General features: G+C 43.0%; 1 protein-coding gene across 1 annotated transcript in view; it reads right to left on the minus strand.

Moving 5' to 3' along the window:
- Nucleotides 1–2,953: 2,953 nt before the first annotated feature.
- Nucleotides 2,954–22,766, minus strand: part of LOC120062099 (teneurin-2-like) — a 338,488-nt gene continuing 318,675 nt past the window's right edge. The window contains exons 26-35 of the mRNA XM_039011910.1: nt 21,511–21,686; nt 14,330–14,565; nt 11,284–11,580; nt 10,314–10,871; nt 9,217–9,486; nt 6,468–6,878; nt 4,969–5,079; nt 4,449–4,716; nt 4,000–4,130; nt 2,954–3,691 (exon numbers count right to left, since the gene is read on the minus strand). Of these exons, the coding sequence (XP_038867838.1) occupies nt 2,954–3,691; nt 4,000–4,130; nt 4,449–4,716; nt 4,969–5,079; nt 6,468–6,878; nt 9,217–9,486; nt 10,314–10,871; nt 11,284–11,580; nt 14,330–14,565; nt 21,511–21,686 (3,196 nt within the window). The remainder of the gene's footprint in view (nt 3,692–3,999; nt 4,131–4,448; nt 4,717–4,968; nt 5,080–6,467; nt 6,879–9,216; nt 9,487–10,313; nt 10,872–11,283; nt 11,581–14,329; nt 14,566–21,510; nt 21,687–22,766) is intronic.

Raw genomic sequence — 22,766 nt, forward strand, 5'->3', positions numbered from 1 at the left:
TCTGAACTGTAGTGTAGCATTCTGAACATTAGTAGTCTGAACTGTAGTACAGTAGTCTGAACTGTAGTATAATAGTCTGAAATGTAGTAGTCTGAACTGTAGTATAGTAGTCTGAACTGTTGTGTAGTAGTCTGAGCTGTAGTAGTCTGAAATGTTGTGTAGTAGTCTGAACTGTAGTGTAGTAGTCTGAACTGTAGTGTAGTAGTCTGAACTGTAGTGTAGTTGTCTGAACTGTAGTATAATAGTCTGAACTGTACTGTAGTAGTCTGAACATTAGTTGTCTGAACTGTAGTATAGTATTCTGAACTGTAGTGTAGAAGTCTGATCTGTAGTATAATAGTCTGAACTGTAGTAGTCTGAAATGTTGTGTAGTAGTCTGAACTGTAGTGTAGTAGTCTGAACTGTACTGTAGTAGTCTGAACATTAGTAGTCTGAACTGTAGTATAGTAGTCTGAACTGTAGTGTAGTAGTCTGAACTGTACTGTAGTAGTCTGAACTGTAGTAGTCTGAACTGTGGTATAATAGTCTGAACTGTAGTATAGTAGTTTGAACTGTAGTGTAGTAGTCTGAACTGTATTGTAGTAGTCTGAACTGTAGTATAATAGTCTGAACTGTAGTATAGTAGTTTGAACTGTAGTGTAGTAGTCTGAACTGTAGTATAGTAGTCTGAACTGTAGTATAGTAGTCTGAACTGTAGTAGTCTGAACTGTAGTATAGTTGTCTGAAATGTGGTACTCTGAACTGTATTGTAGTAGTCTGAACTGTAGTGTAGTACTCTGAACTGTAGTGTAGTACTCTGAACTGTAGTGTAGTATTCTGAACAGTACTATAATAGTCTGAACTGTAGTAGTCTGAACTGTTCTGTAGTAGTCTGAACTGTATTGTAGTATTCTGAACAGTACTATAATAGTCTGAACTGTAGTAGTCTGAACTGTTCTGTACTAGTCTGAACTGTAGTAGTCTGAACTGCATTGTAGTAGTCTGATCTGTAGTGTAGTAGTCTGAACTGTAGTAGTCTGAACTGTAATGTAGTATTCTGAACAGTACTATAATAGTCTGAACTGTAGTAGTCTGAACTGTTGTGTAGTAGTCTGAACTCTGAACTGTAGTAGTCTGAACTGCATTGTAGTAGTCTGATCTGTAGTGTAGTTGTCTGAACTGTAGTAGTCTGAGCTGTAGTATAGTAGTCTGAACTGTGGTAGTCTGAACTGTATTGTAGTAGTCTGAACAATATTGTAGTAGTCTTAACTGTAGTATAGTAGTCTGAACTGTAGTAGTCTGAACTGTTGTGTAGTACTCTGAACTGTAGTGTAGTACTCTGAACTGTAGTGTAGTATTCTGAACAGTACTATAATAGTCTGAACTGTAGTAGTCTGAACTGTTGTGTAGTAGTCTGAACTCTGAACTGTAGTAGTCTGAACTGCATTGTAGTAGTCTGATCTGTAGTGTAGTTGTCTGAACTGTAGTAGTCTGAACTGTGGTAGTCTGAACTGTATTGTAGTAGTCTGAACAATATTGTAGTAGTCTTAACTGTAGTATAGTAGTCTGAACTGTAGTAGTCTGAACTGTTGTGTAGTACTCTGAACTGTAGTGTAGTATTCTGAACAGTACTATAATAGTCTGAACTGTAGTAGTCTGAACTATTGTGTAGTAGTCTGAACTGTAGTGTAGTATTCTGAACAGTACTATAATAGTCTGAACTGTAGTGCTCTGAACTGTTGTGTAGTAGTCTGAACTGTAGTGTAGTATTCTGAACAGTACTATAATAGTCTGAACTGTAGTAGTCTGAACTGTTCTGTAGTAGTCTGAACTGTAGTGTAGTATTCTGAACAGTACTATAATAGTCTGAACTGTAGTAGTCTGAACTTGTGTAGTACTTTGTAGTGTAGTATTCTGAACAGTACTATAATAGTCTGAACTGTAGTAGTCTGAACTGTATTGTAGTAGTCTGATCTGTAGTATCATACTCTGAACTGTAATACTCTGAACTGTTGTGTAGTACTCTGAACTGTGGTGTAATAGTCTGACACATGTGGAGCTATTACAGTAGTATGATAATCTCACCAATTTCAAAATAAAACCTTGTGATACTATTTATGATATCTGCAAATATACAAAAAAATTCCTCCAACTTATGTGTGTTTAAAAAGTTTTAGTTTTCTTTAGTTTGAAGTCTTTTAAAGGATCTCAGTGGTGTGAGTGTTGGTTGCTAGGATATGTTGCTGCAGTAGCTAAGAACAGTTCTGTGGTGGAGAATGGGAGGCCTGAGACAGTGAGATGACTCATCGTTTTACTCCATTTTACGTCCCTAAGCTGCGGTGCTTGTTGCCGTTGGTGATTTTCTCTTCCGATCAGTGTTGTGATTGGCCGGGCCCTGTGGTGGCTCTGTCTCCCTATTGGTCCCTTTGCTCTAAAAGTTCATTTCAGAGGCAGGCCCTTATCAGAGCACCCAGCACAACACAGCGCCACCATCAGTTCAGAGTCTGTCATTACGCCCTCATAGTGACCCCAAAAATATGGGTGAAAATATTGATTTATTTTTTTAAAAGGGGTATCTTAGTTATTATGCAACAGTTTGTTTGTCAAGGTTCATGAGTGCCTTTCACCACAGTCTGTTTTCAACATCAACAAAAAATTAAAATAAAATAAACTTCTGTCTAAATGTTAGATTTTTTGCCCTTGGCAGAAAAAGTAAAAAAAAAAAAAGTTTTCTAGTATATTCTTCTTTTCAAAAGTCCCTGCAGCGTTCAGTGAGAAACCCCGTTCGTTGGTTTGTTTTCTGTGGGGTTGGAGGGGAAAGGAGGAGAAGGCAGGGAGGGGGGGAGCGAAGAGAGGAAGGAACTAGTAACTAGGACGAGGGGATGAAAGGGAGGAGGAGGAGAAGGGGAGGAGGAGAGTCAGTGAGAGAGAGAGAAAGAGTCAGCCAGTCCTCCATCCCAGTCCAGGTGGGCTGTTACCTCTTGCCCATCTCGTTCTGTCTCAGGAACTGGATGTTGGTGCTGCTGTCAGCCAGTTCTGGGTACTGTTCCACAGGTAGAACATAATACCCGTCGTACCCCTGTACCCTCCCCGCGGTCAGCAGCTGTTGCTTCTCTCCCTCCGTCCACAGCCGGCTCCCCTCCTTCCCATCTTTGGCCCTCTGCTGCTCCCTCAGCCAGGCCCCAGCCAGGGCCCTCTGCCGGGCTAGTTCCAGCAGCCTCACCCTCTCCTCGTCCACCACGTCCAGCGCTAGCCCATACCGCACGCTGAGGGCTAATGACTGCACCGCAAACTCCACTGTGGCGCCACGCCGCGACCTCCCGCTCACAGTCACGTTGATCCCACTCTCCAGCGCCATGCGTCCGCTGGTCAGCCCCAGCACCAGTAGATCACTATCGGCCGAACCGACTTTAACGAAGTAGTGACAGTCACATCCATCCTGCGTGTAGTGCGTTCCATCCAGGTAGATGGCGCCGTTGAGGACCATGGACACCTTTCGGCTGTCGTCGGTTGCCATGGAGCTAACTGCCGCCACCACACGTCCTTCCTTCAATGCTAGCATCACTCCCCGGCCGATGATGGGCGTTGATGTGCCGAACCAGTGTCCGGGCTTGTCGCGGCGGTCGCGGGGGTCCTTGTTAAGGAGCCGTCCCTCCAGGGCCATGAAGGCCTGGTTGTGGCGCTCCGCTGCCTGCTGCACCCCCGTTATCAGCTACAAGAGAGACAGGGGTAGGAGAGAGGTTAAAGGTCACTGGTCAAGCAGAAGAATGCAGACGAGGATGCACTTATACTGTCTGGTTTACAGCTCATCTATTCATGTCCAGATTTCACTGTAATCATTGAAGGTTCATATTACTGATTCTGTATTCAATGTCGCATCTAATTGGCATCCGACTCTGAGAGAAAGAGAGAGGACCGTTTATCTATAATAGCAGGCCGCATTTGGCTCAATATAATCAATATAGTGCAATGGAGCTGTAGGCTGTCCCAGGCCTTCTCGGCTGTCCCAGGCCTTCTCACCTGTCCGTTCTCACAGTCCTGGCTGGCCTGCAGCTCGTAGGGAGGGTCTACGAAGTAAAGGGTGTGACGGGGGAACCCTGGAATGATGTTACTGAGCTGGAAACCAAACATCACCAGCCAACTCTTCACGTCTGGGAGCAAAGAAAACAGAATGAATGAAAAATAAAGAAAGAGAAGTACAGATTGACAATGATAACACAACGCCACCCACTCAGCTCTCTCTCCTTTACCTTCAGTAACAATGATAACACAACGCCACCCACTCAGCTCTCTCTCCTTTACCTTCAGTAACAATGATAACACAACGCCACCCACTCAGCTCTCTCTCCTTTACCTTCAGTAACAATGATAACACAACGCCACCCACTCAGCTCTCTCTCCTTTACCTTCAGTAACAATGATGCATGGGTTTTATAAAGCGCTTTTCAAGGATCCAAAAGACGCTCTACCTGTGACGTAGTTCTTGATGTCCAACACGTCGCTGAGGGGGTTATTGTTCTTGAACATATACAGGTTGAAGGGTGCAGGGTCCTTGCCGATCTTGGGCCAGGTGGCATAGTCTGGCGAGGTCCAGCGGCCTGCCAGGACATCATAGTCCCTCTGGGTGAAGTGGACCAGCTTGGTCAGGGTGTCATAGAGACCACCATGGAACCCAACCACCAGCTGGAACTCTGGGTTAGAGTCCAGGTACACCTCCCCGTACGCTGTGTACTGCACCTGGAGGTCACAACAAACACAGGTGCATGTTTCACTTCAATTCACTACAACTTTATCCCCTCTGGGGCAATTAGGAAAGACTAAGTTGGTTTATTTGTCAATTTTTGTATTGTTTATTTGAATAATCAAATTGACCTCTCTGGACATCAAGTACTAACTTATCTTATCTTGGCTTATCTTAACATGTGGATAATGGGCCTTGAGATATTTAACAATCATTAATAGTATTATTATTACTGTCATCATGATTACCTGTTTGATCATCTGTCCGTTGCTGCTGAAGACAGCCAGTGGCGTTCCTGTGTTGTCTGAGGCGATGTAATACTCCTCTCCACTACTCACCTCCATAGCAAACAGATGACCCTGAGGGGAAGCAGTATAGGCTTTACATCACCATAACTCCCATCACCATAACTCACAGACAGTCAGGTCACCATAACTCACAGACAGTCAGGTCACCATAACTCACAGACAGTCAGGTCACCATAACTCACAGACAGTCAGGTCACCATAACTCACAGACAGTCAGGTCACCATAACTCACAGACAGTCACGTCACCATAACTCACAGACAGTCAGGTCACCATAACTCACAGACAGTCACGTCACCATAACTCACAGACAGTCACGTCACCATAACTCACAGACAGTCACGTCACCATAACTCAGACAGTCACTTCACAGACAGTCACTTCACCATAACTGGGTGATAATAGTTATAAGATTAAAGTAATGATAGTATCCCTGACTCAGTTAGACTATATCCCAATATGTTAAATAGTGATAGTATCCCTGACTCAGTTAGACTATATCCCAATAAGTTAAATAATGATAGTATCCCTGACTCAGTTAGACTATATCCCAATAAGTTAAATAATGATAGTATCCCTGACTCAGTTAGACTATATCCCAATAAGTTAAATAATGATAGTGTCCCTGACTCAGTTAGGCTATATCACAATAAGTTAAATAATGATAGTATCCCTGACTCAGTTAGGCTATATCCCAATAAGTTAAATAATGATAGTATCCCTGACTCAGTTAGGCTATATCCCAATAAGTTAAATAATGATAGTATCCCTGACTCAGTTAGGCTATATCACAATAAGTTAAATAATGATAGTGTCCCTGACTCAGTTAGGCTATATCCCAATAAGTTAAATAATGATAGTATCCCTGACTCAGTTAGGCTATATCACAATAAGTTAAATAATGATAGTATCCCTGACTCAGTTAGGCTATATCCCAATAAGTTAAATAATGATAGTGTCCCTGACTCAGTTAGGCTATATCACAATAAGTTAAATAATGATAGTATCCCTGACTCAGTTAGGCTATATCCCAATAAGTTAAATAATGATAGTATCCCTGACTCAGTTAGGCTATATCACAATAAGTTAAATAATGATAGTATCCCTGACTCAGTTAGGCTATATCACAATAAGTTAAATAATGATAGTATCCCTGACTCAGTTAGGCTATATCACAATAAGTTAAATAATGATAGTATCCCTGACTTAGTTAGGCTATATCACAATAAGTCAGAGATGGTGACATCACCATTAATGTGTGATAATAGTTATGTGATATACTCTGTAATGATAGCATCACAACAACTTGGTTATATGACAACCACAACAACTTGGTTATATGACAACGATAACAAGGTCATAAGACAATCACGATGAACAGTATTTAGCACATGTAGCCTGTTGATGAACACACGTTTCTCTAATAATCTGGTAGCCTACCTGCAAGTCATAGTACAGTGAAGCGATATCTGAACTGGAGTGGTTAAATATATGTGTGACTCTAGCCGGGTGGTTCAGATCAGCGTAAAAGAACTGGAGGTGTTGTCCCAGACTGGTCCGAGTGGACACTCTCCTGCCCAGTCCGTCATAGCGGTACTGGACGCTCCAACCTCCCGGTAGCTTGTTATATGCTCTAAGGAGCTGGCCCTTGGAGTTGTAGTCAAAGACATCCGAGCCTCGCTGGCTCAGGAAGCCGTCCTCATCCAGACGGTACTGAACGTCACCCAGGCGTGTGATGCGGTCTCGGAGGTCGTAGCGGAGCGGCGTGAGGCGGGCGCTGTTCCCGGGGTTGAGGAGGTGCAGGTTACCGTTCAGGTCGTAGCTGTAGCGCCACGTGGACCAGTCGTTCACCTGGAGGCATAGAGAATGAAAAGAACTTTGACACACCTGAAGTCATCTCTTTAATACCAAACCGGAAGTCATCTCTTTATTTTTTTTGGTATTTTCTATTAAAAAAAGTATACCCCTTTTTCTCTCCAATTTTGTGGTATCCAATTGGTAGTTACAGTCTTGTCCCATCGCTGCAACTCCCATACGGACTCAGGAGAGGCGAAGGTCAAGAGCCGTGCGTCCTCCGAAACACAAACCCAGCCAAGCCACACTGCTTCTTGACACAATGCCTGTTTAACCCGGAAGCCAGCCTCACCAATGTGTCGGAGGATTCACCGTACACCTGGCAACTGTGTCAGCGTGCATTGCGCCCGGCCCGTCATAGAAGTCACTAGTGCGCGATGGGACAAGAACGTCCCTGCTTGCCAAACCCTCCCCTAACCCAGATGATGCTGGGCCAATTGTGTGCTGCCCAATGGGTCTCTCGGTCGCGGGATCTCTAGTGGCACAGCTAACACTGCGATGCAGTGCCTTAGACCAATGTGCCACTCGGGAGGCCGAAGTCATCTCTTTAAAACCAAACCTGAAGTCATCTCTTTAATACCAAAGGTGAGTAGACGAATCAACGGCCTATGCTCCTTATAGGAACCAAGGGCTTTGTCATAACTCTGAAGGATCAGGTTACAGTGGGTCCTCTATACAGCGTGCTTTCTCTCGTAGAGGGGGAATGTCATGACTCTCCTGTGATGATCTGAAGGATCAGGTTACAGTGGGTCCTCTATACAGCGTGCTTTCTCTCGTAGAGGGGGAGAACGGGAAGTCGGCTGTTTTATGGCGGTTGTAAATACAGAAACTCCTTTCCCCACTCTGCCAAGATGAGAGAATCCCTTTGTTACTACAGAGAAAGCAGTATGGTAACCTCAAAAGGTTTTCTAATGTAACAATATTTCTGTATTCCAACCATTTGGAATGGTTTGTGGGTATTTAACAATAATCATGTCCAACCTTTACTGTGTGGTGATATCATTAAAGATGTTATAACGGAAACATTGTAACTTTAAGAGCTTTCACAATGTATATATCAGATGTACATCTACATGTTGTGGAATGTATATGAATACATATGAAACTATTTGTGAGAAGATGTAATGTGATGTTGGCCTTCTAAATGAGATACTTGTTTAGATATGAAGTTTTAACTAGTCAGTGGCCACACCCCGTGAGTACAGACATTTACATCTGTGTCATGGAAATGCCCCCTTTTCTACTCTAGTATAAAATCCACTTCCAACAAAATGTACATTAGACCAGAAAATACGGAGCAGTCGCTAGATGTTGAAATGGTTGGCAATTTCAACTAGAGTCAAGATAACGCCGGGACGAGGTCCCCACGTTGGAAGGGCTATCACTCTAGAGACCTAAACATGCCAGGTGAAGCTGGTGTGTGAAGTGGTTTAAACTACAACTTTACCAAAGGACAAGTTCAGAAAACACGAAACAGTAGCTATATGTTGAAATGGTTGGCAACTCAACAAGAGTAAAAAACGCAGGGACGAGGTCGAGGTGAAATGGCTAATACATCTACAAACTAAAGAACAATTATTCAGGCTGCAGCTATTTAAATACTTTAGTCTGGTAACCAGATCCGTTCTAAGAACATTTCCGAATGGTACTCGGAAGTATCCATTATAACAACTACAACCACGAAAAAGACCTTGGGACTCCTGGGGAACGCACCCCTTTCCTTTGTCTATTAAGCCATCATATCGGCTTAGCTGACTAGGGACTTTTCTATCATGTCAGTAACCAATGTGTGTGTGTTTATGTAATTCTGTGATTGATTAAGTTTAAGTAAATAAATAATTAAGCCAATTTGTATATCGCTGATTCATGATCTAGGCTAGGGTTTGCGACATTCAGAATATGACTGATGAGGTAATAATACATTAATAAGTGACTGTAATTGATAATATAGGAAAATATCTGAAGAGTTATATTCTGGAAATTCACACTCTATAAAAAATGTTTTCCCGTGGTGCCCCGACTTGATAATTAAAGTTACATGATTAGTTTAATCGCGTAATTAAATTACACACAGAGAATTGATTTGATAATATACAGTCTTCACATTTAATGATAGTCAACGCTACGACAGCTTAAATCAGGTAAGTCAACGTAGGAGAATCAAAAACTGAAGTGTAAAGTGAAAAGGAAAAATGTTCTCTGTATTTGCAATGAAAACCAATATTTAATCAAGCCCAATGTTTCAGGAAGGGGTCTGTAGTAATCTTCTAGGATTGTGATTTGGTGCTCAACTACTGCAGGACTAGTATCACACTGGTCAAGTCAGATCTCCTACCTTCACCCCGCTGAGCTGTCCGTCCCCGTCATACTCATAGCGATACTGTGTTGTGTTGGCATACGGTCCAATCTTCAGCTCTCGCTTCACCACCCGTCCCATACTGTCGTACTGCACCGTCATCCAGTACATCAGGGACCTGAAGATCTCGTACTGCACCTCCTTGATGCGCCCGTGGGTGTCGAAGTGCTTGCTGAGGGTCATCACAGCCGTGGTAATGATCTGGTTGATGTCATAGTAGATCACACCAAACTTCCCAAAGTGTTCCACCTGTAGCCAAGACAACAGTCAAGAGTTAAGTCAAATATTGTACAGAGGGTCTAGGTCCCACTTTTACTGGATAGTCCAGTATAGATGATTTATGCTCAGTCTATCAACTGTAACTGACATCCTGCAATGGGTTGGGTTGGGTTGTGGCTGGAGTTAGGTTTGGGTTTGGGTTGTGGCTGGAGCTGGAGCTAGGTTTAGGGTTGTGGCTAGAGCTGGAGCTAGGGTTAGGGTTGTGGCTGGAGCTAGGGTTAGGGTTGTTGCTGGAGCTAGGGTTAAGGTGTTTGCTGGAGCTAGGGTTAAGGTGTTTGCTGGAGCTAGGGTTGTGGCTGAAGCTAGGGTTAGGGTTGTGGCTGGAGCTAGGGTTAGGGTTGTGGCTGAAGCTAGGGTTAGGGTTAGGGTTGTGGCTGGAGATAGGTTTGTGGCTGGAGCTAGGGTTAGGGTTGTGGCTGGAGCTAGTGTTGAGGGCTAGAGTTAGGGTTGTGGCTGGAGCTAGGTTTAAGGTTGTGGCTGGAGCTAGGTTTAAGGTTGTGGCTGGAGCTAGGTTTACAGTTGTGGCTGGAGCTATGGTTAGTTTGGATTTTGGCTGGAGTTGAGGGCTAGGGTTAAGGGTTAGGGTTGAACCAGGATGTGGACATGAAGCTAGGTTTAGGGTTAGGGGTTTAGGTTAGGTTTGAGGCTAGGGTTAGGGTTGAAGCTAGGGTTAGGGTTGAACCAGAATGTGAACATGAAGCTAGGTTTAGAGTTAGTGTTGAGGGTTGGGGTTGAAGCTAGGGTTAGGGTTGTGGTTGGAACTAGGGTTAGGGTTAGTAGTATAGTTTTCTACCCACCTTTCCAGAGATCTCGTCATAGCGGTAGAGGTCCACAGGCAGAGGAGTCTCACTGATGACTGGCTTCATACTAGCAATACGGAAGCTGTTGTCATGGTATGTGTAGTCAAACCTAGCATTCACCATCCCCTCTTCACTGAACCGGTAGATCTGCTTGTCGATCAACGGACCCATCTTACGGTAACGTATTGTACAGGAGAACCCGCCGCTCTGTAAGTTCACCATCTTCAGCACCCCAGCTGTCTCGTCGTAACCGAACGTCACCACGGTGCTGTCGTAGAGGATCTCAGCTAGCTTGACCAGCTTGCCGTACTTGTAGAGGACACGTCGGCCGGTGCCGAGGTAGTGGGTGGCCTTGGGGCGGCCGTCTTCGCTGAAGTCATGGATGATGGAGGCGTTGCTCTCTGGAGGGTTGTAGGTGTTGCGGATGTAACCGATAGAGACGTGGGTGGACATGGTGTGGCGAGCTACACTAGGCATGGTGACGGCCGTGACGCGCCCCGAGGCGTCAAACTCAAATATGTACTGTCTCTGGCTCTGCAGGAGAAGGACCATGGACTGGAGAGAGAGAAGGAGGGAGAGAGGAGGGAGAGGGAACATAAGTCATCATCATCACCAATAGCATCATTTTATGCACTTTTCACATCTCACAACCAGCCTGTTTTTACTATCCCTGCTACAGGTGCTATGATGCACTCACCCTATCCAGGTGGCTGTAGCTCCACACAGATGATAGCAACAGTACCGGTAACAGTACCAGTAACAGTATCAGTAAAAGTACCAGTACCGGTAACAGTACCAGTAACAGTTAAAGTAACAGTACCTGTACCAGTAACAGTATCAATAAAAGTACCAATACCAGTACCTGTAACAGTACCGGTAACAGTAACAGTAACGGTACCAGTACCTGTACCTGTACCAGTAACAGTACCAGTACCAGTAAAAGTACCAAACAGTGCTATGTCCTCACCTTATCCAGATAACTATAGCTCCACACCTTGCCATCTATGAACGACCGTGACAGAATACGTCCCTGAGTGTCAAACTCTGTCCTCTCGCTCATACTGCCCCTCTGCAGCCCCACCAGCTGACCCGTGGTTGAGTATGACACATTCACCACCGCCAGGCTGCTGCTAGGCAACCACATGGCGGGACGGCCCTGCGCGTCGTACATGATACGGAGCGTGAACTTGCGGTGGTCGTCGTAGATCTTCTCTGTCCGAGTGTTGCGGTCGAAGTCGATGGAGAGGAGGTTACGACCATGTGCCTGGAGGAAGATAGAGAGTGATGTAAGGGAAAGCCCTCATGAAATGGACAAAAATTAATGGCAACATAATGCCATTGGACGAAACATATACATGATTGCAAATAAAAAATCCAAAGATCGCGAGCGTGCTCCACCGTAAATTTTCATATTGCAAATGAACATAAAGTCAAGACCCAAGGGTCAAATTTTGATATATATATTTTTTCTTCCAAAAATACAACTTCTTCTAAAAAAGTGCTTTCTGGACCGTTTTTTGAAATCTTTTCGATGTTTTTGTTGTCAATAATACATATATAACAACCATATGAACATACCTTTGTCTTATTTTATTGAGTTGTCCATAAGGCATTTGTAATATACTATCATAGGAAGTCAAATGTCAGTGAACCATGGCCAAATGGCATAAGAAATGTCCAAATGCCATATATAAGCATTGAAAGTGCCATATCAGGATGTTATGTCCATTTGCCATATATGATCTTAGGAAGTCGGTTTCTGAACCCAAAAGTCAGTGATATATATATCACCATGTTAAGCCCTGAATCAACCTAGAAGGTCTATTTGTCATGTTTTATGAGAAGGAAGTGGGATTCTGTCGTTTTTTAAAAGATTTTTGAAAAACGTCCAAAATAACCAGGGGTGTCCTCTATTGGTTGGTCACGGGTGGGGGGTGCTCCCTTCCTGGCCATGGACCCATTGCACCCCCCTAAAGTTATTAAAAACAATTAAAAAAATGTGCTCCTGGTAACCCGTTCCAATCAGCAGGTGCACGGCTGTCCATTTACAATGTCTTACAATGGGCATTTAGCATCACGAAGTTGACATGCTCTAATATACTGCAGAAATGCCCAACTGACTGGCCCGTTGAACTCGGGATGGCCGGGCAGTTCCTCTCCATCGCTCGTTGTGTTGATTTCATCATGTCCATTTGGTGATGGTATATCCCTCATTAAAAACATTGAAAATGTACTGTTCATTTGCAATGTGTTACAATGGACATTTACCATCACGAATTTGACATGCTCTAATATACTGCAGAAATGACCAATTGACTGGCCTGTTGAACACAGGATGGTTGGGCAGTGATAGTTGTTCCTCTCCATCGCTCATTGGTGCTTTGAGAGAGAAGTGGGACTGTCGTTTTTTAAAGAATTTTTGAAAAACGTCCAAAATGACCAGGGGTGCCCTCTATTGGTTGGGCAGGGGTGGGGGGTGCTCCCTTCCCAGCCATGGAGCCCTTGCACCCCCCTAAAGGCATTAAAACCATTTCAAAAATTTGCTCCTGGTAACCTGTTCCGATCACCAGGTGCATGGCTGTCCATTTGCAATTTCTTACAATGGGCATTTACCATCATGAATTTGACATGCTCTAATATACTGCAGAAATGCCCAATTGACTGGCCCGTTGAACTCGGGATGGCCGGGCAGTGATAGTGGTTCCTCTCCATCGCACGTTGTTGTTGATTTCAGCATGTCAATTTGGTGATGGTTTATCACTGTTTAAACTTATTGCAAATGTACTGTCAATTTGCAATGGGTTTCAATGGGCATTTACCATCACGAATTTGACATGCTCTAATATACTGCAGAAATGCCCAATTGACTGGCCCATTGAACTCGGGATGGCTGGGCAGTGATAGTGGTTCCTCTCCATCGCTTGTTGTGTTACTCTATCCTTGCTGTGTGTGTGTGAGTTTGTCTTGGATATCTGATTGGATAAATGAGTTATTTACAATTCGTGAGGGTAGCCTAATCACACATATGAAGTTTTGGCAAGATATGACCTTTTTAACCCTTTGAAACAGCCCCTATGACCCCAATTTAAGGCACTTCCGATGGCACAGGAAGCTGAATTGACATTGTACGATTTCTCGTAAATTACGATAGATAAATGGCTGTTATTTTTTTCCTGACACTGTAGGTTCATGTACTTTGACGTGAAGCGGTCAAATTAGCGCTCTATGACCGTTTTTGACCTTTAATCCCAGAAAAGGGGCCTTAACTCAAAAAGCATTGAGGCCTCGACACCATCTTGTTTCAGCCCATTTGGCCAAACCTGTGCTCACCGAGTTTCGTCTTCAAAGTTTTTTCTGTTTAGGAGAAATGGCCATGTCACTGGTGATGTTTTGTCCATTTGCAATAACCAGCCACTCGCCATCTGGTGGAATTTTCCCGAACAGCGGAAAAATTACCAAAATTAAAAAATAAATAAAACGGAAACCAAATGTCCGAGAGACTTCATTCGACGACTTCCCGGTAGAACCGGCCATGGGGCACGGACCGAGGCCGTCGGCCTATTTTAAAAACATTTGCGGACGTCTAGTAAGGGACCGTACATTTGCAATATGGAGATCCTCATCAATCATACTGCAAATGCCGAAGAGTGCCCTTAGGTATGTAATCTCTGTAGCCAGAGTCAGTGATGTCATCTCTGTAGCAAGTCAGTGATGTCATCTCTGTAGGCAGGTTCAGTGATGTCATCTCTGTAGCCAGAGTAGTGATGTCATCTCTGTAGCCAGAGTAGTGATGTCATCTCTGTAGCCAGACTCCGTTATGTCATCTCTGTAGCCAGAGTCAGTGATGTCATCTCTACACACAGAGTAAGTGATGTCATCTTTACACAAAGTAACTGATGTCATCGCTACACACAGAGAAAGTGATGTCATCTCTACACATACTGTAGAGTATGTGATGTCATCGCTAATGATTAAATGACGCACAGAAAGGAAGCGAGGTCATCTCAGCTCACCCTCAGCTTTCTGCCAAACACAGTGACCTTCCCTTTGGTCTGTTCCTTGCGGAGCCGCCACTCAATGGAGTTGAGTCCGTTGTCTGTGGGTAGTGTGATGTTCCTACGGCCAATAGTAGGACTGACCGATCCGGCCAGGATGTGGGGCTCAGTGTGGAAGCTGATGCCCATCCCGTTGGCATACATCACCCGCAGGGTGCCGTTGTTACACAGCTGGTAGCTGTTCCTCACCTGGTCTGTAGGGGGCGATGGGGACAAGGAGAGAGAAGGGAGTTGTCATATGAGTTGGCTCTTTTACTGGCGTCTTCCTCTGTTATGTTTACATGCTGAAAAAAGATAAAGTTGCAGATTAACTTCTTATGGCTGCAAGCCCTAAGTCGGGATCAATATGACAACAGCCAGTCCAAGTGCAGGGCGCCAAATTCAAAAGATATTTTTTAGAAATATTTAACTTTCACACATTAACAAGTCCAATACAGCAAATGAAAGATAAACATCTTGTGAATCCAGCTTACCACAATAGCCAAAAACACAACCCATTTATCAGCAGCAAAAGTTAGCGATCGCAAAAAACCAGCAAAAGATATATAATTTTTCACTAACCTTGATAAGCTTCATCAGATGACAGTCCTATAACATCAGGTTATACAATACACTTATGTTTTGTTCGAAAATGTGCATATTTAGAGCTGAAATCCGTGGTTATACATTGTGAAAACGTAGCAGCTTTTTTCCAGAATCTCCGGATATATTTCTGACACTCACCTATTCTGACCAAATAACTCATCATAAACTTTACTAAAAAATACATGTTGTACAGCAAATGATAGATACACTAGTTCTTAATGCAATCGCCGTGTTAGAATTCTAAAAATAACTTTAGTACGACATACAGCTTACGTTATAGCGAGACAGCGCCCAAAATCTGGGCGGAAAATAATACTAAACATTTTCGACAGAAATACGAAATAACATCATAAATGGGTCCTACTTTTGGTGAGCTTCCATCAGAATCTTGTACAAGGGGTCCTTTGTCCAGAATAATCGTTGTTTGGATTTAGAATGTCCTCTTCGTCTCTCGAATTAGCAAGCAAAGCTAGCCAAGTGGCGCGAAGCTGTCCATCGTCACCAAACGCAGAGAACGGAACACGCCAAAACTCCCGATAAACTTTCAATAATCTGATAAAACTATATTGAAAAAACATACTTTACGATGATATTATCACATTTATCAAATAAAATCAAAGCCGGAGATATTAGCCGTCTATAACGAAAGCTTTTCAGAAGGCAATCCAGAGTTCCTTCCCGCGCCTTCCTGAACAAAGGAAATTGGGGTCATGTCATTCCAAGACCTCTCTTTTGACCTCAGATAAAGCTAGACTCCCCATTCCACCTCTCACTGCCTATTGACATCTAGTGGAAGGCGTATGAAGTGCATGTATAGTCATAAATTTCAAGCAAATGAATAGGGAGGCCCTGGAACAGAGCCTCGATTTCAGATTTTTCACTTTCTGACAGGAAGTTTGCCGCAAAATGAGTTCTGTTTTACTCACAGATATAATTCAAACGGTTTTAGAAACTTGAGAGTGTTTTCTATCCAATAGTAATAATAATATGCATATTGTACGAGCAAGAATAGAGTACGAGGCCGTTTAAATTGGGCACGATTTTTCCCAAAGTGAAAATAGCGCCCTCTATCCTTAACAGGTTTTAAATTGAAATGGATTTTTGCTGCCCTTCACAAGCAGAACTCTTTCCTTGAACAAAAAAACGAACAATTTGTCGTATGATTTGTTTGGCAACTTGTCAGTATCATTTCTGATCAGGCAATTCCACACTCAGAGTGACTCATAATGAAAGTAAATGTGGGTCTGGTTTATGGAACAGCTTGCAAGCTTGGTAAATGAATAATCTGGCAGTCTGTCATTTCAGTTTTTTCTATCCCCCACTCAAACACTCAAAAACCATGTTCCCTATAAACTGTGCGTGTGCATGAGCACAATAGCCCCTAGACTGCCGTGCAGAATAAATACTGTATCAGCCCACGGAGAGAAGAACGAGATTGAACTTCACTCAAATTTCTAGAGTTTTCCCTGTTAGTTTCCCTATCAAGTCTCATGTAATGTAGGCCTACATTGAGCACCACACATTGGCTGCTACTGTAGACTGAATGATAAAACAGCTATTTCTCTGTTAAAACCTCTTTGGGCTAGGGGGCAGTATTTTGACGTCTGGATGAAAAGCGTGCCCAAAGTAGGATATGCAGATAATTGGTAGATTTGGATAGAAAACACTCGAAAGTTTCTAAAATTGTTAAAATAATGTATGTGAGTATAACAGAACTAATATGGCAGGAAAAACCCGAGGACAAACAATCCCCCCCAAAATAATGTTCAGTCTACCACTGTTTCCAATGGCTGTCATGTTTATTATGAGGCGAAAACCTCCCAGATTGCAGTTCCTAGGGCTTCCACTAGATGTCAACAGTCTTTAGAAAGAGTTTCAGGCTTGTTTTTGGAAAAATTAGCTAGAATTTGTAGTTTTTCTAAGTGGCTCCCATTTTGGCTGTAGTGTTTTCATGCGCGTGGATGAGAGCGCGTTCTTTGTTGTTTATCTCCGGTAAAGACAATAACGATTCTCCGTCTTAAATTTTATTGTTTATTTACGTATTAGGGTAGCTGAGGTTTGATTATAAACGTTGTTTGACTTGTTTGGAGAAGTTTATTGGTAACATTTGGGATTCATTTTGTATGCATTTTGAAGGAGGGAAACCGGTGGATTATTGAATGAAGCGTGCCAGATAAACTGAGTTTTTATGGATATAAAGAAGGACTTTATCGAACTAAAGGACCATTTGTGATGTAGCTGGGATGTTTTGGAGTGCCAACAGAAGAAGATCTTCAAAGGTAAGGCATATATTATATCGCTATTTCTGTCTTTCGTGGTGCACCTGCCTGGTTGAAAAATGTTTTTCATGCTTTTGTATGCGGGGCGCTGTCCTCAGATAATCGCATGGTGTGCTTTCGCCGTAAAGCCTTTTTGAAATCTGACACAGCGGCTGGATTAACCTGTTATGGCTGCAAGGGGCAGTATTGAGTAGCCAGTTAAATAGTGCCCATTTCAAACGGCCTCGTACTCAATTCTTGCTCGTACAATATGCATATTATTATTACTATTGGATAGAAAACACTCTCTAGTTTCTAAAACCGTTTGAATTATTTCTCTGAGTGAAACAGAACTCATTCTGCAGCACTTTTCCTGACCAGGAAGTGGAATGTCAGAAATATATGCTCTGTTCAACTTCCTGCCTATACATGGTCATGATACGTAAGAGTCTACGTACACTTCATACGCCTTCCTCTGGGTGTCAAGAGGCTGTGAGAGAAGAAATTTTGTGTTTATCTTGGTCTGAGGTGGAATAAAAGCTATTTCTTTGACGTGACCGTCCACTTCCTGTTTCTGGAGCGTGCGAAAGAGGACATGGATATGCCTTCTGTTTTGCTCCCGTTATGGACGACTAACATCTCCGTCTTAGATTTTATTTGATACATGTGACCATATCATCGTAACGTATGTTTTTTCAATATAGTTTAATCAGATTATTGAAATTTTTTTGGGAGTTTTGCCGTGTTCCGTTCTCTGACTTTGTTGACGTTGGAGTGATCCGTGCCACTTGGCAAGTGCCCATGCTAAATGAAGAGGGATATTTGCCGTTCCAGATCAAAACAACGACTGTTCTGGACAAAGGACACCTTGTCCAACATTCTGACGGAAGATCACCAAAAGTAAGAAACATTTTATGATGCTATTTCTAATATCTGTCGTGCATGTGAACTGGTCGTGGGCGCCCAAGTGTTTCTGGCTATTGTGGCTACGCTAATATAGCGCTACATTTTGTTTTCGCTGTAAAACATTTAATAAATCGGAAATATTGTCTGGAATCACAAGATGCCTGTCTTTCAATTGCTGTACACTATGTATTTTTCAGAAATGTTTTATGATGAGTAATTAGGTATTTGACGTTGGTGTCTGTAAATATTATGGCTGCTTTCGGTGCAATTTCTGATTGTAGCTGAAATGTAAACTATGATTTATACCTGAAATATGCAAATTTTTCGAACAAAACATATGCTATACAATAAATATGTTATCAGACTGTCATCTGATGAAGTTGTTTCTTGGTTAGTGGCTATTTATATCTTTATTTGGTCGAATTTGTGATAGCTACTGATGGAGTAAAAACTGATGGAGTAAGAATAGTGGTGTCTTTTGCTAACGTGGTTAGCTAATAGATTTACATATTGTGTCTTCCCTGTAAAACATTTTAAAAATCGGACATGTTGGCTTGATTCACAAGATGTGTACCTTTCATCTGGTGTCTTGGACTTGTTAATGTGTGAAAGTTAAATATTTAAAAAAAAAATCTTTTGAATTTCGCGCCCTGCACTTGAGCTGGATGTTGTCATAAGTGTACCGGTGTCGGGCTGCAGCCATAAGAAGTTAACAAGAAGTTAAGCTTTGTTTTGATGTATGATACTTGTATTTTCATGAATGTTAAATATTTATATTTCTGTAATTTGAATTTCGCGTTCAGCAATTTCACCGGATGTTGTCGAGGTGGGTTGCTAGCAAAACGCCTACGCCAGAAAGGTTAACATGTTATGGGATGCATTTTCTCCATTGTTTTTGATGGGCCACTCTGGTAGGTCTACATTATGATCAAATAGCCACAATAGCCTACTTGACCACTGTTAAAACCGTAACTTAAAGCAGGTACAGCCTCAGTGTTCACAGTAAACGCACGCTGGAAATTGCACAGAATTTTCACAAAATTCCTGAAATTTGGTCAGTGCTGAGAGAAATTTAAGGGAACATTGCTCTTAAACATAGAGTCGGAAATTTACAAACACCTTAGCCAAATACATTTAAACTCAGTTTTTCACAATTCCTGACATTTAATCCTAGTAAAAATTCACTGTCTTAGGTCAGTTAGGATCACCACTTTATTTTAAGAATGTGAAATGTCAGAATAATAGTAGAGAGAATTATTTATTTCAGCTTTTATTTCTTTCATCCTATTCCCAGTGGGTCAGAAGTTGACATACACTCAATTAGTATTTGGTAGCATTGCCTATAAATTGTTTAACTTGGGTCAAATGTTTCGGGTAGCCTTCCACAAGCTTCCCACAATAAGTTGGGTGAATTTTGGCCCATTCCTCCTGACAGAGCTGGTGTAACTGAGTCAGGTTTGTAGGTCTCCTTGCTCGCACTCACTTTTTCAGTTCTGCCCACACATTTTCTATAGGATTGAGGTCAGGGCTTTGTGATGGCCACTCCAATACCTTGACATTGTTGTCCTTAAGCCATTTTGCCACAACGTTGGAAGTATGCTTGGGGTCATTGTCCATTTGGAAGACCCATTTGCGACCAAACTTTAACTTCCTGACTGATGTCTTGAGATGTTGTTACCTACCTCATGATGCCATCTATTTTGTGAAGTGCACCAGCCCCTCCTGCAGCAAAGCACCCCCACAACATGATGCTGCCACCCCCGTGCTTCATAGTTGGGATGGTGTTCTTCGTCTTGCAAGCCTCCCCCTTTTTCCTCCAAACATAACGATGGTCATTATGGCCAAACAGTTCTTTTTTTGTTTCATCAGACCAGAGGACATTTCTCCAAAAAGTACGATCTTTGTCCCCATGTGCAGTTGCAAACCCTAGTCTGGCTTTTTTATGGCTGTTTTGGAGCAGTGGATTCTTCCTTGCTGAGCGTCCTTTCAGGTTCTGTCAATATAGGACTCGTTTTACTGTAATTATAGATACTTTTGTACCTGTTTCCTCCAGCATCTTCACAAGGTCTTTTTGCTGTTGTTCTGGGATTGATTTGCACTTTTCGCACCAAAGTACGTTCATCTCTAGGAGACAGAATGCGTCCCCTTCCTGATCGGTATGACGGCTGCGTGGTCCCATGGTGTTTATACTTGCGTACTATTGTTTGAACGTGGTACCTTCAGGCGTTTGGAAATTGCTCCCAAGGATGAACCAGACTTGTGGAGGTCTACATTTTTTTTCTGAGGTCTTGGCTGATTTCTTTTGATTTTCCCATGATGTCAAGCAAAGAGGCACTGAGTTTGAAGGTAGGCCTTGAAATACATCCACAGGTACACCTCCAATTGAAATTATGTCAATTAGCCTATCAGAAGCTTCTAAAGCCACGACATAATTTCTGGAATTTTCCAAAGCTGTTTAAAGGCACAGTCAACTTAGTGCATGTAAACTTCTGTCCCACTGGAATTGTGATACAGTGAATTATAAGTGAAATTATCTTTCTTTAAACAATTGTTGGAAAAATGACTTTTGTCATGCACAAAGTAGATGTCCTAACCGACTTGCCAAAACTATAGTTTGTTAACAAGAAATTTGTGGATCACACACACACACACACACACACACACACACACACACACACACACACACACACACACACACACACACACACACACCACACACACCCACACACACACACACACACACACCCACACACACACACACACACACACACACACACACACACACACACACACACACACACACACACACACACACACACACACACACACACACAGTGGCTTTGATCCTCCATCACCATAAACGGCAGTAATCCATAAAGCCAATTTGTTATAAACCTCCAGGCAGCGTTTTACCAACACTTCAAACACACAGAGATGGCTTTCTGTCGACTCTGCAGTAGACTACCCTCTCACTATCGGACAAATCTCTTTGTAATCAAAACAGAGAGAGAGAGAGAGAGAGAGAGCAGTGCCGAGGAAGAGAGAGATCGGAGCAAAGCAAGCTTTCAAAACCAGTGTCTCAGCACAGCAGACCAGAACACTGTGCTGTAATACACCCAACACACACACACGGAGACACAGAGAGACACACACAGACACACAGAGACACACACAGACACACAGAGACACACAGAGACACACAGAGACACACAGAGACACACACACACACACACACACACACACACACACACACACACACACACACACACACACACACACACACACACACACACACACACACACACACACACACACACACACACACACACACACACACACACAGAGATAGAGACAGAGGCCTTAGATAACTGATGTGTGTGTATGTCCCACCTTGCACCACGGTGTATGAGGCCTCCACAGAGGACAGGTTGGTGATCACGGTGATGTCATCGTCTCTGCTGGAGCTCTCTATGTCAATGTTGATGGAACGTTCTATCTCCCGGTGCAGACTGGTCACCATGCCAGTAGGATAGGTTACATTGGTCAGACGACCCCCACTGTCATACCTGGTGGAGAGATATAGAGGTTACTTCTCACAGTCATACCTGGTGGAGAGAGAAATATAGAGGTTACTTCTCACTGTCATACCTGGAGGAGAGAGAAATATAGAGATTACATCTCACTGTCATACCTGGAGGAGAGAGAGATATAGAGGTTACTTCTCAGTGTCATACCTGGAGGACAAATATAGAGGTTACTTCTCAGTGTCATACCTGGAGGAGAAATATAGAGGTTACTTCTCAGTGTCATACCTGGTGGAGACATATAGAGGTTACTTCTCACTGTCATACCTGGAGGAGAGAGACAAATATAAGTTACTTCTCACTGTCCAATCTGAGAAGATGGGGACAACTAGTGACAAAAATGTAGTTATTCAATCATTGTATCCACACTGCTCACGCGCGTCAATGAGCGTCTGCGTAGCCAGGCGCTAAAGTAGAACTTGGTTCTATTTGTGACGCTTGATGAGCTGCAAGTCCCGCCTCTCCCATCTCCTCATTGGTTTTAGGAACATATACCACGTGGGTGATTGAATGATGAACTGAGGTCCACACTCCAGTCCAGTGTGTAGTGGTAATGCACCTTAAAGTTGGTTGCCAACCACCATATAAAGTCCACAGAAGAAGAAGACCAAAGGAGAAGAGATTACTAGAAACAAACTTTACCCTTTTATCTGTGGATTAATTGTCAGAGTAGAGGACCTTGTGCATTTCAGGTAAAATTAAAACACAATGTTTATTTACCAGGACAAATTAGCTAGCAACAGCAAGCTAGCTAGCTAAATTGCCATGAATGTTTAATGCTTTTCGACGTCTCTCCTCTCCTCTCCTCTCCTCTCCTCTCCTCTCCTCTCCTCTCCTCTCCTCTCCTCTCCTCTCCTCTCCTCTCCTCTCCTCTCCTCTCACAGCTTACAGAGGAGTACTGGGAATATCTGGTCTCTGCGGATTTCTCTTAACATGGCAGATATCGGAACAGCAAAAACTGTGTGTGTGTGTGTGTGTGTGCAGTGACAAAAGCAAACCACTATGGACCTCTAACATCTGTCAGTTCTGTGAGCTCTGACTGAAGCAAACTCGAGGGTGCAG

Source organism: Salvelinus namaycush, chromosome 17 (genome assembly GCF_016432855.1).
Source record: "Salvelinus namaycush isolate Seneca chromosome 17, SaNama_1.0, whole genome shotgun sequence".
Classification (NCBI taxonomy): Eukaryota; Metazoa; Chordata; class Actinopteri; order Salmoniformes; family Salmonidae; genus Salvelinus; species Salvelinus namaycush.